The sequence below is a fragment of the Nymphalis io genome, chromosome 21, assembly GCF_905147045.1.
Source record: "Nymphalis io chromosome 21, ilAglIoxx1.1, whole genome shotgun sequence".
NCBI classification, from domain to species: Eukaryota; Metazoa; Arthropoda; class Insecta; order Lepidoptera; family Nymphalidae; genus Nymphalis; species Nymphalis io.
In genome coordinates, this window is record NC_065908.1 from 3791979 (window position 1) to 3809890 (window position 17912).

At 33.9% G+C, this 17912-nt stretch overlaps 2 protein-coding genes and 1 non-coding gene across 3 annotated transcripts in view; all 3 read left to right on the forward strand.

The window, feature by feature from the left end:
- Positions 1-15635, forward strand: part of LOC126776827 (tetratricopeptide repeat protein 5-like) — a 233039-nt gene extending 217404 nt beyond the window's left edge. Inside the window, exon 9 of the transcript XR_007669984.1 lies at positions 15576-15635. The gene's annotated coding sequence lies outside the window, so the exon portion shown is untranslated. The remainder of the gene's footprint in view (positions 1-15575) is intronic.
- Positions 1-17912, forward strand: part of LOC126776671 (uncharacterized) — a 109646-nt gene that overhangs the window by 3443 nt on the left and 88291 nt on the right. Inside the window, exons 2-6 of the mRNA XM_050499293.1 lie at positions 9615-9695; positions 10472-10628; positions 11265-11410; positions 12984-13109; positions 17103-17329. Of these exons, the coding sequence (XP_050355250.1) occupies positions 9615-9695; positions 10472-10628; positions 11265-11410; positions 12984-13109; positions 17103-17329 (737 nt within the window). The remainder of the gene's footprint in view (positions 1-9614; positions 9696-10471; positions 10629-11264; positions 11411-12983; positions 13110-17102; positions 17330-17912) is intronic.
- On the forward strand, positions 9481-9562 carry Trnas-aga (transfer RNA serine (anticodon AGA)). The gene has a single exon. It is a non-coding gene; the product is annotated as a tRNA-Ser (tRNA).

Here is a 17912-nt window from a genome sequence, read left to right on the forward strand (position 1 = left end):
GGTTTAAATTAAACTGGGATTGAAATTACAATCATCGTTTTTCCGCCTAATCGCACAAAGCGTTTTGTTTTCTGATATCTCGTGACATCGAGAGCATAATCGAGGTGTGTGATGTTCTTGTTTGGCGTCTGTTGCTGATTATTAATGCTCACCCCGAGCATTAATAATCAGAAACAGACGCTTCTCAGATCTTCAGGGCAAGAGCGAATAGGCATCTTTTAGGCTAGCATGCTCCACTTTAGTTTACAATAGCATTCTTCAACATCTAGTTATTGTGGTCATGCCTTAGCCTGTGTGTGGGTGTATGTTCTCTTTAAATTATCGTAGCTTTGCTTGTGTCAGCCAAAAGCCAGGCTTTATTTTATAGTGGTCGAATTTGTGGTTTATAGTAATAATCGAAATAAACACTGCGAAACACGTCTTTATTTTAAAATGTTTTTTTAGCTTAGTTAATAAAAACCTAATTTAATTTTAATTTTGATTGTATCTGTATAATTTAAACCTCAGTTTTTTAATATCTAGATAATCATAATAGAATAGAACTAAGTGACGTAGTACGAGTACGTAAACACATAACCTAGGATTAGCCCATTTAGCACTAAGAGCACATGAATGATGATGATCCAGATGTGATAACAGCAGTGCTAACTTTCAAGATAGGAATCCATTTGGATTCAAAACTTACGTCGCCATTATATCTCTATGTCATAAGAATACTTATAATAATGTTACTATAATTTTAATTATCCATCGACTCGCATTGGAGCGCCATGAAATATGCTCCAATGAGGATCTTACATTTCTTACTTTATTTAAATATTTCCCTAAAATAAACTAAAGTTTACTATTATATGTTTGTCAACAAATTCTTGACACACCTTAAGGCTATTTTGAACATGATGCAACAGTTTCCATTTCATTGACAACATTCCCAACTTGTTGCTGTAAATGCTAACTGTCGAGTGCCAACAAACAAGCTACAATACTATCAATTTAAACGAAAGCAATTTGCATTGTTCGTATGTATGTATATTTGTATACAGACGAAATAGTTTTCTTCTGTGTGCTTCTGTTTTTGTATCATGTTGTTTAATGCATTGTATGAATGGAAAATTATGATAAAATCTTTCCTGTGAATCATTTCGTTGTGTTTTCTGAATAATTTTATATTTGAACTAGTTTTGCGATGTTATAAAAACATGTTTAGTTCATTAGAAATCGCAAGTCATTTGTAATTGTGTTTTTATTGAGAATTTTTAACTTCCTCGTATTATCGTTGTTTACTTTTTACTGCTCCACGTTGATCTAGTTGTTAGCTTGTAAAGCCATAGAACCTGACGTCTTAGTATCAAATCCTGGACAGTATAATGTATTAGCTTTTTCTGTCAAGAAATTCTAAGTAACGCCGCGGTTGGTAATGCCTCTGAACTCTCCGTTCGTGTCGTGTCGTGTCGGATTTGTCGACCCATCAATTTCTGGAATTGAGTGTCTAGTTTGCGTGAGTAAAGACAGGTACATATTTGCACACACACTTGTGTACTATCATATCTCCTCCGTTAAGAATGGTTTTCGTGACCGGAATTGGTTTGGAATATTGGTAATACCTACCATTGGTAAAGTTTCAGGTTTTATCCTGACTGGTGGTTATAAAGCCGTGGCCTTATCTGATCGCGGCACAATTTTTAGGTCAAAGAGATGAGTCCCTATAACCCAGCAGTCGGATATTAACAGCCTGTAAATATCTGACTACTGGGTTATAAGGACTCATCTCCTTGAGGGAAGTAGAAATTTACTCCACTACACTGCTCCAATCCGTATTGGTGGATATTTTTAGTCCAAGGAATAATTTTATAAATATATATGAGAAGAAAATACTATTAATAAATCAGCATTCCAGTTATGCCTGGATATTTGCTTCCTACCATAATTCACGTAAATTATGATAATTTATATTCCATTAAATCGATTCGACCTACTGCAACCTCTTCATAACCCGATGTACCCGTCTTAGACCTGTAGCTCAGGTTTAAGTTAAGACATATCGTTAGGCTAACCGTCCATTGAACTCGCAGCGTTATGCAATATAAAATTTATATTAAAAGCGATAATAAATCAAAATACATTGCAAAGCTAACCGACTTCATATTAACAAACTTGTTTACGATTGCATCGATTGTTTTCAAGCCGATTCAATACAGTGAAATGTTAGAGGGAATTATAATACAGAGTCTGTTGATTCAACAACAGCAACACACAGCTACAACAGCAGAACTGTTTTTGAACAAAATTCACCAATACCACGTTTATGTAAACTATACAATGGGCTTAGTGGATTGCTAGATATCAGTACGGACTCACCTAACAATTTTCGTAAATTTAATAAAGATTGTTGCAATAAAAATTATTATCGATGTAAACTTGTAGTATTTTGTAATGTAGCATCTAAGACGTTTTTGTTATTTCCGTTCTCTTTGTTTTTTTTTTAAATCAATTTTTTTTAATACCGCAATATCCTTTCTTTGTCACATTTTTTTTTTATCTCACTGTTATTGTTACGTATTAGTCAAGCACTTTAATACTTTTGTAAAATTTTAATCGACATAAGAACACTATGCACGCAGTGTTTGCTTTCAAATGGGTGTACATAAAATGTTTCTAGTTTTAGTACATAATTTATTAAGATATTATTTATGTAACATCCGCTAGCAAACCTTCAATAAATAAATAAAATACAATTAGATGTACTAATGGTGTATTATAATTTAAAAAAGTATTGTGATTAAAAAAAATAGTTCGTAAAATAAGTACATACGGAAAATAATTGACGCGTCATTAATGTATGGCAACTTTTACTTTGTCGTTCCCACTCCTAACACAGGCTATACGCTTAATTGGGAAGGTAAATAGGCATATTAGTAATTTCTTCGTAAAATCTTAGCTCTAACATCGTTTTTGATGTGCTAACACACTCTCTTAACACATTCTCGGTTATATTCAACAAATGATAAGTCCATGTTGTGAATAAAAAATAGTAACGCATAACTAGATTTTCAGCTACATTAGATTAAAAATGTAAGTATCACATTTGAATCGTCTAATTAGACCAATGGTTCAAAAACTTAAAACAACAGTTACCCAAAAATACCGCAATAAAATTGTTCTAACCAAGCGACCTGTTCTCCGTCTATGATTCATCAGAGTTCCAGTTTAGTCATTTGTGGCGTTTGTCGGTTGGCTGGACGCTTCGCTCTTGTAAATATTTTAAATAAATATTTATTTAAGAATTCGTTCAAGTGATAAGCGATACGCATTTTTTTAACAGTTTCGTTTTGTGGTGGTTGTCGTTAGATATCTCGTGTTAGTTGACTGCTTGTGTCGAGTGATTGAAAATTGTGATGGTTGGAATGAATTTTAATATACGGTTCTTCGATGATGCCAATGTGTTTAGGAAATTAAAAATGATGTATCGGTTGGTATTGTGTATTTATATGTTTAGATATAAATGTTTGTTTTTTATGATTGCCTTTTATTGGGTGAGTTGAAGTAATAATTTGTTCTAAGGATTTCGGTTAGCGATACGTAACAGTAACAGCCTGTTAATGTTGCTGTGCCCACTGCTGGGCTAAGGCCTCCTTTCCATTTTAAGGAGAAGGTTTGGAGCTTATTCTACCACGCTTCTCCAATGCGGATTGGTAGAATACATATGTGGCAGAATTTCAATGAAATTACATACATGCAGGTTTCCTCACGATGTTTTCTTTCACCGTCAACACGAGATGAATTATAAACACAAATTAAGCACATTAAAATGCAGTGGTGCTTGCCCGGGTTTGAATCCAAGATGATCGGTTAAGATTCACGCGTTCTAACCACTAGGCCATCTCGGTCATCTCTCATCTCAATATTTAATGTAGTTTAACACAGATGAAATAAAATATATGGCTGTTCCATTGTTAAAATATTAAAATTAGTATGAGTAGCAATGCAAATGTCCCAGTGCTGGATTTTTTTCTTCTTGTTGTAAATTGCTCCACAGTGCTGTTCCTAGCGTATACTAAGTCAAATTGTGGCTGAATTTTATCCTATACCTACATTTTCTTTCATGATATTTTCCCTTACAGCTGTGCAAGAAATAAATTTAATCGTATCACAATAATGTTGATTTATTGAACTTTTTCACGTGATTTAACTCTAGTACACAATTAAATAGTCTGAACTGTTATTAACTTGGAAATATTTTGAAACATTGAAATCAAATGATAATATTTCGTGTTTTGGCATGCGTTGTTGTATTGTATTGTAGAATTTTTGAGTACTACCGTTCAGCGGTAGAATAAATACTATAAAGAAATAAGAAATAAAAAATAAGTCGTTATTGCGCACAAAGAACATAAAAGTATAACACAAAAGGTCGTCATATACCAAACATGCAAACTCGCGAGAAAAAGGAGAAAAATCTGTTTCGTCTTTGCCTATTTATAATATGAAAGACAATATTTATCAACAATTTTCAGGCCTGCACAAGGAATGTGTAAAGTAGGTTATATTTTAATTGTAGTTTACAACTCGGCTATATTGTTCACTTACTTGAAACTTATCTGTTCGAAAACCGCTGTCTTCGCCAAATCTTGAAAATCTTTAGGTCCGATACAATTGTGTACAGTGAAGATTCAGCCGATGCACAAATCAGTCTTAGCAAATTGATTTGATTAGGCCACTCAGATCGCATTCCTAGGTCTAAATTGGAACTCGTAAGGACGGCGTAACGTTGGCCGCCCCAAATAGGCACTCGGCTATAGCAGAGGCGAAGAAGCTGCCCAAGACAGAACGGAAAGGCAAAGATTTGTTATCTTGGCTCCTGCCCAAACGTGGGGACTTCAATCTGCACTAACATAATCGTTAAACCAGAAAAAAATCTTACCTATTTATAACATTACTTTGTAATTGATCAACAAAATCGTAAAGTATAATAGTACATATATGTTAATTCGAATAGCCTGACGAAAGTCGGTCAGATACAGGGTTGCCATGTATGACGTTTTGCGGTCGTGCCCGGAAAATATTTATCGCTCTGTCCAGCTTCATATTTTTGTTTTTACTATATTACACTTATTTAACCATCGCAACGCTTGCGAGTAATTAATTATTAAAACGCTACACGATATAATAAAAAATACAATCTAATTTCTGGTTTAAAAAAAAACTAACTTAAAAAATATACGACAAAATGCTCTTTGTTTGTTGCGATGTTCAGCATTTATTTTTTAACATTTGGTAACCCTAGTCAGATGCTATATGCAGTACGGTAGACGAGCACACGGTGACTCATGATAATATCGGATTTAACGATTCAAAAACCCAATGAATGATACATACAGATAATTAATTAATTTTAATATAATTTATTGAACTATCAACGTAGTCTTGGAAACATGTTGACATTAAACAGGTCTAGATTGATAGTATTTCTATTCCTAGGAAATGTTAACTATATTAAATTGAAACATATAATATGATAAACAACTAATATATTATATGGTTTTTCAATCGTTGGATTAGCCACTTATCTACTATTGTTTAAAAAATAGTGAATATTGATAGATTTGGTTGAACAGTATAGGTCAAGTTTTCTTTACAACCTGAACGTATAAATTATGTTACATATTTTTTGTCAAATTGTTTGAAATACATAAAATGTTTAGATGATAAAATTTTGTATATTTTTCGTGTGAGCGTTTTTTTTATTTTACAGACCATTTGAGTTCATAGTCATGGAAATTATATTTACTCAAAGTTTGTGCAAGCTCGTCTTTGTAGGTACCACCCACTCATCAGATATTCTACCGCAAAATAGCAGTACTTGGTATTGTTGTGTTCCGGTTTGAAGGGTGAGTGAGCCAGTGTCATTGCACAAACACACACACACACACATACACGTGTGTGCAGAGATGGCCCAGTGGGAAGAACGCGTGAATCTTAACCGATGATCGTGGGTTCAAATCCGGGCAAGCACCACTGAATTGTCATCGTGAGGAAACCTGCATGTGTCTAATTTCACTGAATTTCTGCTACATGTGTGTTCCACCAACCCACATTGGAGCAGCGTGGTGGAATAAGCTCCAAACCTTCTCCTCAAAACAAGAGGTTTTGGTCCAGCAGTGGGACATTCACAGGCTGTTACAACAGCCACGTGCATTGGCGATGTAAGCGATGGTTAACATTTCTTACAATGCCAATGTCTATAAGTGGTGAGTTACCATCAGGTGACCCACATGCTCGTTCGCTTACTTATTCTATATAAAAAATATGTTTATAATGTTTGAGCACATGTATAGCTATGATGTTAATTAAATAAAAGAATAAATTACTTAATATATGATTTCAAAAACATATATTAAGTAATTTGTTTACATTTAAATCGAACGCATTTAATATTCGCGATATATTTCCTTGAGCCACTTATCCTATCTTATCTTTTTTTTATCTATGCTTGCTTTACATGACAATCTGCCTTCATTAAACAGAGCCCTTCCTATAATATCGTTGGTTTTTTATTTTTTGTAAGTTCGCCTCGTTAAAAAAAAAAAGTTCGTCTCGAAACCTGTTTCCGTGACACGGGACTCTCCTGTGAGTCATCTCATCGTAATCTGGTGATGGCGATGGACGTTACATCTCAGTTCTCTTGTTTCTTCTTCCTGATAAGTCGGGAATATGAATGATTTACAGAAAAAAGTAACTTGCTTCAGTGCGCTCGACGTATGTGGTGATCTTTGTGACGTTAAAGCGAATTTTTTAAAAAAATGTTGTAGAGCTAAGAGGAAAGTAAAAAGTAAAGTGTCGTTTTTTGATAGGTGAGTTCCTTTTTTAAATTTTGAATTACATATATAATAATTTAATAAATACAATATAATGTAATAAATAATAACTTATCCCTATGATTAAAATTTTACTTTTTAAAACATATAAATTGACAGCGCAATAGGGTAAAGTTATTTTCAATTCTCTATTATTTAAATAATAACGAATATCGATATCATAAATGGAATGGAACGTGATGACCGGAAGTGTTTTTGACTTTTTAATTAAAATATTTATTCTGTTGCTATGGAGTATAAAGAATAAAAAAGGCGGTTCATAAATATTAAATTATAGTATGGCAAAGTGATCGCATGTTTATACATCTGACCTTGGATAATTCTTGGAAGTTCGTAACATAGCTAACATATAAAAACCTATAATTTCCAAGTATCGTCTGTTATGGAATTCCGGCCGTTTTTTAATTTATTTTGATATATTTTGCATATTACTTTTCGAATAAGTTTAATTCGCCTCTTTTGGTAAAATAACTCCTAAAAAATATGTCTTAAGTATATTATTTGTTTAGTTATTATTTAATTACTCTTAATGTTTATATAGTTTATATTGTACCTGCATCATTATTATTGAATAAAGTTTGCTAGTGTATATAAGCCGAGGTTGTCCAGGATAGAATATGAGAGTTACGGTAGCATGCGAAAGCGATCCCGTGGCGCTCCTCGTTAAGACGGAAAGGGTACCGCTGGTTTTTTAGTGGGTATTCCGATGTTCGCGGCGCACTCGGCGCCTTGGACACCGGCGAGCTTCACATACCCCCCCACTGTTCCCGTGGGGAAAACGCGAAACTTAACGGAAGATTGCGTCTTCAAACCCGGGCAAACAATATCACAAATGCAGAAAGTCTATTGTCACCTACTTCTCAATGCCTTGTCCTTGAAGTGAATATTGTATGACATCTGTTAGCTACGAGATAACCAGCTAATGGATCCAGGAAGTGGATATACATATGTGTGGTATATATAACTTTTTCAAAAGCTACTTAGTAAATCCCTCAAATTTGGGCGTATTTGTTTTTTTTTTTTTGGTTAGGTATTTTAATACATCATACGGACGAAAGCGTGTTTTTAAATATTATAACTTTCATTATTTGGAAAACACAAAAACATTTAATATATATGTATTTAATTATAAGCGGATTTATCTAATGATGTATCATGACATAATCGTGAAATAAATATGATATTATATCGTATTAAATTACAATCTTCTGTGTATTTGTTTCTACTCGAGTATATAAGATATTGATGAGGTATAAGATTAGCCTGAAGTAGTTACCTACGATACTTTGAGCTCGAGTATGGGGTTGATGAAATATAATTAGTGCTAAAACTTGCACACAAAGATCAGGAGAGTATAGTCAATATTAGAACTTAACAATCAATTTAAAAATAAATATATTATAACATTACCTTTTCGATATCGTATTTGACAACTCGAAGCCATGAAACGAATAATTCAATAGAAAAGTCAAATCAAATTTCTATTAAGCGGTAGTCCATTTTGAATATTAAGAATAAACTAACAAATGCACGCTATAATTTCCAATAAGGCAATCAACTGAACCCTTTAAAACTATTAATGTATAATTTTTTTTTTTTATTCGATTTAATAGTTCCGTCATTGCTTTCATCATAGCCTACGTTACTGAGACATGGTATTATTGGACCTGATCGATTTCGGCCACCGTGTTATGGCTACTGCCGTATTTTATTTCTGGTGATAATTTGACAAGATTAAAAGTATTGCAATCTCTTTCTCTTGGGCACGGGTTAAATAAATCAATTACTCATGTCAAATAATTGTGAGTAAAGTTGAGTCTACATGAGTGGTCAGTATTAAACATTCGTCAGCAAAGTTTTCGTCCGCGTGATAACATCGCGATGTATGATGTCTGGTCGGAGAATATGAATAAGCAAGTACAATTACAGCCCTACAAAACTTAACCTATAAGTCATGATTGATAGACAATTGACAATGTAAGCTATGACTAATGTGACAATAGCAATGTCGCTGGACAGACGTGACCATTCACCGTAATTTACTCGGCTTCATCAATTTATATATAAGTGTATATGCAAAAGAACAATGAAAATTACGACGGTTAACGTTACTTTATTTTTATAATTAATGTTGAAACAGATGTAATCGAGCAAGTAACTGTTATCGCGTTTGTTGTATGATTTTCGTCTCTAGTGTACACAAGATTAGATTTATCGTTTATTACAAAAGAGCATTCTCTCGGCAAGTTCGTTGAACCCGTATTTAATGAGCTGAGAACGTGTCAAGGCCGATGCTGAAAGTTTACAATTTTGTTAAATTTCCTTCCTTATTACTATTTTAAAATGTTCAAAAAAAATTTTTGCATTTAATATTATATAATCCTTACCAATATAATTAATGCGAAAGTGAGTATGTTTGTTACGCTTTAACTTTTTAATTCAAACGGTTAGGGGTACAGAAAAGGACATTTGGTACCTAACACTGGCCTCCTTTCCCCCTATTGAAATACTATATTACCCACTTAATGTTATGTTTATATTTTTTAATTGTAAAAGTTCAAGGAATGGCCGATATTATTGGGTGTTTTCGAAGCGTCTGTATGAAGCAGTCGTGGCCGAGCGGTTAAGGCGTCTGACTAGAAATCAGATTCCCTCTGGGAGCGTAGGTTCGAATCCTACCGACTGCGAAATATTTTGTTGTTGTTTTTTTTAAATTCTATATTTGTCGTTTTGTTTCAGTTTAAGAAGAGGAGCTGGGGTCAATGTTCAAGATGATAGCGGATACACTCCTCTTCACCACGCGTGTTTACAGGGTCACAAGTAAGACTCATGTTTTTTTTTTTTTTGCTAATTAGTGATAACTTCGTATAATAAAATTACCTGTGTGTATTTAAAAAGTAAAAGCATTTAATACGAAAGATGGCTATAGTAATATGGACGTTATTATAACGCATTTAAGCCATTTTGTGCTTAATTCTTTGAACATTGGAATTTCGATTTTTTTTTTGTAAAACTATTGTGGTTTAAAATTTATGTCGTAATGATAATAAATTTTTTGATCTACAATTAATTATGGCATACAAATTTTCAGACTAATCAATCAGTATTAGTCTATACATATATATTTTATCTTTTAACTTTATTAATTTATGTATTAGCTATATTTAAGTAATGTAACGAGAATTCGTTACAATACCTAGCAAAAATTGGAATTTTTTGTCTGTTTGTCTGTATTGAATATTTTAGAGCGCTCGTACTTGAGTTTCGAAGTAGTGCAAACGATAGCGCGATTCAAACGACTGCTAACGCCATCTAGTTTGCGTTAATGTAAATAAGAAATTCTTACTTACGGACTTCAACACCGTTGTCACATCGTTGACGAAGCATGTTTATGATATAAATAAACGAACTTCGGCTTGATTTTAAAAATATTAAGTATTGATTTCGATATAGTAAAATATAGTAACTCCATCTCAACCGAGTCAATGTATTTCTTTACAATTTGCTTTTATTTTTAATAAATATATTTTAGCTCTGTTTGGTATTTTTTTTTCTTTGTAATATATTTGTGTATGATATTATTATTTTTTTTATAGAGGGATAGTTCATCTTCTTCTGTCTGTGGACGCGTCACCATGCGTGTCAAACGACAAGGGGGCCACGCCCCTCCATCTAGCAGCGTTCAAAGGAGACTCGTCTATCGTAGCCATGTTGCTGGCCCACAACAACCCACCGGTGAATGTGAATCATGTGGTGAGTTTTTTTTAGATAATTTTGATTATTCTGTATTTCGACTGATGTCTCTCCCTTCATGTCGGATAGTCGGTCTATCGGACTATGAGTTAGAGGGAAGCGATTTTTTTTTTCTCTGGAAAAACGCATTTACGCGTTTCCCCCACATGAAGTGGTTTATGTGGGGCTCGCCGACGCTGAAGGCGCTGGAATACCCACTAAAAAACCAGCGGTACCCACACCGTCTTTTCGGGGGACGCCACGGGATCGCTTGCCCATACTACCCTGACAGAGGGAAGCGATGGTACGACCTATAAATACGCAAATGTGATTGTATATGAGTATAACAACATTTGTGTTGGGATCGAAATGAAAGTAACTACGTCAGATTCTTCATGATCATTGACGAATGGATTGTTGTAATTAATATATATTAGCAATCGTCGATCATACTATCTAACTGGGTTACAACGTTCACGCTAACCACTCTCCAGTTAATGCCTGGATTTTGATAGTGGCCGGAAGAGTGAGCCAGTGTACTTATAGAAACACATGACACCTTCGATCTGGCGTCCCATTTGTGAAGAATGACTGCTGTCCCTTTCAATATAAAAGTTTAACGACATTGATAGCACTATTAAATTGTTTTGTCAACAGACCCTCGAAAACGAGACAGCTCTTCTCCTGGCAGCACAGTTCGGTTCTGTAGATGTCGTCGCCCAGCTTATAGCGAGGGGAGCTGACGTTTCCATAAGGAATATGAAGGACGAAAGTGCTTTGGACCTCGCAGCTCAATATGGAAGGTTAGTTCTGAAAGTCATTGAAGGACTGTTACTTTAATTTATAATCATTTTATTTACTTTTTCGTGAAACGTATAGTTTTGTAAAAATGTGTAGTGTTTATGAATCATGTCGTGTTCTCGAAAATAACGTGAGGAAACGAAACCTTTTTTTTTTGCCTCATATACCCCTCTTCACATACCCCTCTTCACTTCCGAACATCGGAATACCCACTAAAAAACTAGCGGTACCCTTTTCGTCTTAACAAGTCAAGTCAAGTCTCAAGGGATCGCTTTCGCATGCTACCGTGATGCGAGGAAACGAAACCTGCATGTGTCTGATATCTCTGAAATTTTGCCACATGTTTATATGGATACAACCCGCATTGGAACAACGTGGTGGAATAAGCTCCAAAGGTTCTCCTCAAAGAGATAGGAAGCCTTAGCCCAGCAGTGGGTCGTTCACAGGCTATTAGTGACTAAGGGAATTTATATGACAGTTCTATGGCACACACGTTTTTAAATTATTATAGTTATAGTTTCGGATGATTATTCGGCATTTTTTTTTACATTTGGCAACGTTTACGAAATACAAGTTAAGTTTATGTTTGAAAATTATGAAGCACGTTTTTATTGTATTTTTGAAGAAAAAAAAAAAGTTTATAATCAAGTTGTATGACGTAATCAGTAATTTTTTATACAAATTTTATTTATTCACGTATGTTACACGTGAAATTTCGCATTTATATAAGAAACCATCTTACGTTTAATTTCCTTTGAAACTGCGGTTGACTCTAGAAATTAGATTTTCCAACTTCGCCGAACTCCGAGAAGAACTTTATCTACTCTTTATGTGGTTATGTTACAAGATGCTACTAAAAGGTACCGTGGTTTGTGTATTTGCTAAGTTTTCTTAGCGGAAATTCGAAAAGTTTCGCTATAAAATGATTATTTCTACACTAAATAACTAAAAACGCTTATATGTTGGGGTATAGTTATTGCAATGCATCAAATAATAATAATATCCTGGGACATTATTCGCACACGGCCAGCAGATCCCAAATTAAGCAGAGCTTGTACTATGGAAACCAGACAACTGATATACTACATATACTACTTTTCTTTTGTAAATACATACTTATATAGATAATTACACCCAAAATCAGGACAAACTCGTTGGTCTTGTGGTCTAGCTTTAAGGGCGCAGAGCCCGCAGGTTCTGGGTTCAAACTCCAGGTCGGGTTTTATAAAGAGATATTAGATTTTTCTGTCGAAAAAATCGCAGTAGCAGCTCGGAATTTGTACGTGTAGTGTAAGTTGGAAGTGTGTAAATTCTCGTGTCTCAGAAAACACTAACATATATACATTATATTCAGTATAATTCAATCACTTTAAACGAATCAAAAAAAAGGAAATAGTAATCCATCATGATTGTATATAATATTTATCTTTGAGAAGAGAAAAAAAAAATAGAATTAGGTATTTAATTTTTTGGTATCGTTTCTTTTTCGTTGTAGTTAAATATATAAATAATAAAACAATATAACATGAAACGTTTTGATGGTTGATGATTTATCATTTATTAATTTGTTAACAGGTTGCCAACTGTCAAACATTTGATCAAATACCATCCAATGTTGGTGCATCCCTACAAATTTCCCAATTGGAGAGTGAGGAAGTTTTCTTCAACACCTCTTCACAGAGCGAGCATGAATGGACATATGTAAGTATATTATATATCGATAAATTAAAAAAACTTTAATTCAAAATACGTTATTGACATTGCTGGAAACATTTCGTTTTCATCTATATAGAAGAAAAATGAGAAATTAAATACAAACTTATATTATTTCGCTATACCGTAACTTAGTACTAAGTAACAGCCTGTGAATGTCCCACTGCTGGGCTAAAGGCCTCCGCACCTCTTTTTGAGGAGAAGGTTTGGAGCTTATTCCACCACGCTGCTCCAATGCGGGTTGGTGGAATACACATGTGGCAGAATTTCAGTGAAATTAGACACATGCAGGTTTCCTCACGATGTTTTCCTTCACCGTCAAGCACGAGATGAATTATAATCACAAATTAAGCACATGAAAATTCAGTGGTGCTTGCCCGGGTTTGAATCCACGATCATCGGTTAAGATTCACGCGTTCTTACCACTAGGCCTAGTAACTTAATACTAAGTAACTTATTAAACGAGTTAGCTAGTAGTGACACTACAGGCACAAGGGACGTAACATCTTAGTTGCCAAGAATGGTGACGGATTGGCAATGTAAGTTTAGCCAATTTCCAGCAGGTGGTCCATTTGTCAGTTGGCCTTCCTAGTATATAGATAATATCAAATAATAGTTGTGCCTCGCGATTTCACCGGACCGGTTAATACGTGCCTGTTTCATTTATTTTGCCATATTGGTTGTCATTTATGGTCATTGCCTGCTCTTAAGGGTCTAATATTACAGTTAGACGGACGAGCATATGGGCCACCTGATGGTAAGTGGTCACCAACGCCCATAGACATTGGCGTTGTAAGGAATGTTAAACATCGCTTACATCACGAATGCGCCACCAACCTTGGGAACTAAGATGTTATGTCCCTTGTGCCTGTAATTACACTGGCTCCCTCATCTTTAAACCAGAAAACAACAATAACAATACAATATCTGTTTTGCGGTAGAATATCTGATGAGTGGGTGGTACCTACCCAGACGAGCTTGCACAAAGACCTACCACAAGTGATCCGTTGTTCTCTCCAATTTGTATAGAGATTATATTTATTCGTGTTTTTATTGCATTGTACATAATTAGTGCTTGATGGTGAATGAGAAGTATTACTTAATTTTCATTTGTGTTTATGATTCATCGCACGGCGGTGAAGGAAAATATCGTAAGGAAACCTGCACGAAGCAGCGTGTTGGAATTAACTCCAAACATTTTCCTTAAAAGGGAGAGCCTTATCTACAGAACAATCTCATCCGTACAACCTTTGGACAGTGGGTCAATTTTACATATATAAATATATAAGGAAGGACAATAAATTATATATGGTATTCAAACATTCAAACAAAAAATACGTAAAATACGTATAATGATATAATTTTACGATACTATCATCTAATTCTATTACAACACCCTGTGTAACATGGTGTTACTGTTTATTGTTGAATATTAATATATGCTAATGTAAAGCCGTGTACACACATACCAAATTCGCGATATTCATATTCATTTGTTCGTTATAACGCTTCAATCGGCTCCGTTGGGATCGCCCTATCCCATTGTATGTCAGTCAGATATTGTCAGTTACGACAACACATGTTTCGGTGTATCGTTGGTTTTTGACTTTCTTACATACACGGCTCTTTCACATAATTAATTGGACTAAGACATTTATGTAATATTTAGCGAATATAGGCTAGGTTGGAACGTGATTACGATTTCAAAACCGAGCAACCATTAAATTTTCATTAGATTAATTTTTGTTTATGAAATTCATCTTTTTCTTGGATGTCGGATGAAAATCTTTTACACGTACCCGCCACGCTGCTTTGGATCATAGTGGTAGAATAAACTCAAAATCTTTCTCCTTTAAAAGGGCAAAGCCTTATTGTTGGCTGTTACTTTTTTTTTTCTTTTATCCCAATATTGTCTTCCTTAGTAACAAAATTACAATACCATGAAACATATATAATTGTCAAAACCAATGCAATTAATGTGAATAAATGATAAAATATTCAATTATATATTTAAATATAATATTCTATAAGGAAACCACAACGTGGCTCTGTCCGCAACAGCGATACATAACATTACATTTTTTATTTTTGGCACTGAAATTGAATATATAGTGTACTAGCTACTCGTCGCGGCTTCGCACGTATATAAAATTGTCTACATACATAAACTATGTGTCTCGTAATACATATAACTATTTACATATATTTACAGCCTGTGAATGTCCCACTGCTGGGCTGAAGGCTTATTCAACCACGCTGCTACAATGCGGGTTGGTGGAATACACATGTGGCAGAATTTCAGTGAAATTAGATACATGCCGGTTTCCTCACAATGTTTTCCTTGACCGTAAAGCACGAGATGAATTATAATCACAAATTAAGCACATGAAAATTGAGTGGTGCTTGCCCGGTCATCGGTTAAGATTCACGCGTTCTTACCACTGGGCCATCTAGGCTTATATATATATTATAATAATATCCTGGGACATTTTTCACACACGGCCATCTGATCCCAAATTAAGCTTACATACTTATATAGAAAATTTACACCCAGACTCAGGACAAACAGTCATGTTCATGCACACAAATGTCTGTCCTGGGTGGGAATCGAACCCACAACCTTCGGCGTGAATAGGCAAGTATCTACCAACCACGCCAACCGGCTCGTCAAAATTATAATATACTAAGTGTTGTTAGATTTTTAACAAAAAAATTGTTTTATTTATATCTATGTCAATTATATTTCATTTTTTATTCTAATTGATATTAATCTAATTTAAGCCTAAATCATCACGCTACGACTCATGGGCGTGGAGCAGTAACGCTTATCGCGGGTGAAACTTTTCAATAAATTTACTATCCAATGCAAAAATATCTAGAGTTTTGAGATTAGCTCGTTCAAACAAACTCATCAGTTATATTATGAATATAAAAAAAACATGAAGTTATTTTAAAAAATCGAATCGCGCAAAAATTAAATGTAAATAATGTAATTTGGCGTAAAACCGAGGTCGATATAAAGAAATGAATACATTCGTCTCGTTTTACAAACACGGCATCCCATGAATATTCGATCGTTTAATTCGTGTATATGTTTGATGACGTCACTTGATTGATAGGTTCGTTGAACAAAAAAAAAAAAAAAACTTTTTATTTTCACACGATAAGATTAAAATGTTGTCATTTTTAGTGATAGCCGTTGAATACTATTGAGTCTGAAATTTCAATAACTCGATCTTATATGGCGTTTTAGTAGTAATACCTTTTTTTAAATCTGAAATGGTCTGTGTTTATATACCAAATGTTATTACGTCAAGCTATAATTAGCTTAACTTAATAAGAAATTATTATAATTAAAAAAAAACCAGCTTAATTATTATTGATGCTTTCCATTTTACGGACGGCTAACTCTTAATGGAACATTTAAAATTATATCCTTTATTTATTCTAATTGATATTATTTTGACGAATTTATTGTAACGTTTATTATTTTATGTATATGTTAAAGAAGGTTAAGTTTCAACAGGTATATATAAATACTAAATTAAGATATATAAATATGAAAAAGTACATTATTGTCGAAACTAGAAAAGTAGGTATTTACCATTTCCACTGAGACTATATTGTTTTTTTTTTTTCAAATGAAAAATAATTTGTTGATTTTTCCGCCAATGGAATTTTTTTTATTTTTTCGCCCTTGTTACGGCAAAGGTTACTCGACAATGCAGTGATGTTCCTTTTGAAGACGACCAGATCCAAAAGTATACCTATCACAATTGTAAATGTAGGAAACAAAATGGTTTGTAATTTAATCATGTTCTGAATTTAAACTAGATGACAAATAGGTTTTTTTTTATTTCAATCAAAGCTTAGTTTATACCTAGTCAGTGATTGTGATATTTCGCATATATTGTATTCTTTTTTCGAATGTAATTTGAACATTTCCGCGGATGTTTGAAAAATATTTTATTTCTAAAACAGAGAAGTTGTCCAAGTCCTTCTCGAGGCTGGAATCGATCCGAACGTACGGACAAATGCCGGCACGCCGCTCCACCAAGCGGCCTGCTTCGGTAAGGCGAACGTCGTACGGATCTTACTCGAGGCTGGTGCTGATCTCAACGCAGTAGACGGCAAAGACAAGACTGTCGAAGGTGTTCTCGCTGATTATCCGGAAGAAGCAACGAGGAAAGTCAGGAGGGTTATAAGAGGTATGATTTTTGTTCAATCACTAAAACCTTTTGTTGGTATGTGAACTGTTTATTTAAAATTCCATTATCGTAGATATTAATATTGAAACAAGATGGAAAATATAATATGGGATTAATATAGTTCGTCTTTGTGTGTGATTAATATTTTTTTACGATTCGTAAAAAAAAAACAATAAATATGCACTTTAATGAAATGTGTGGGTCTACATGAAATGGCAACCCCAAGTTAGGCAAATAATTAATTGTGTTATATCACTTGAAAATCTATGCGAGTCGTTCGCAACGTAACTCGTCCTGTTGTCAAAGAAAAATCTTCATTAAATTCAAAACCAATTACCCCAATCTGTTAATTTTTAATAATCTACTATCAGTTCCAATCATTAAAATACCCAGTCCAAAAAAAAAACGGTTAATTAATTTAATAATTTAACGATCTCTTTTAAACGTGTAAGTTATTTTAAACATGATGAAAGAGTCGATGTGTTAATAGTATAATTATGGAAACATTAAAAAAAAAACTAAAAAAAATAATAATAAAATCTAATAGTACCTATTATAATATATTTGAGTAAAAAAAGGGAAA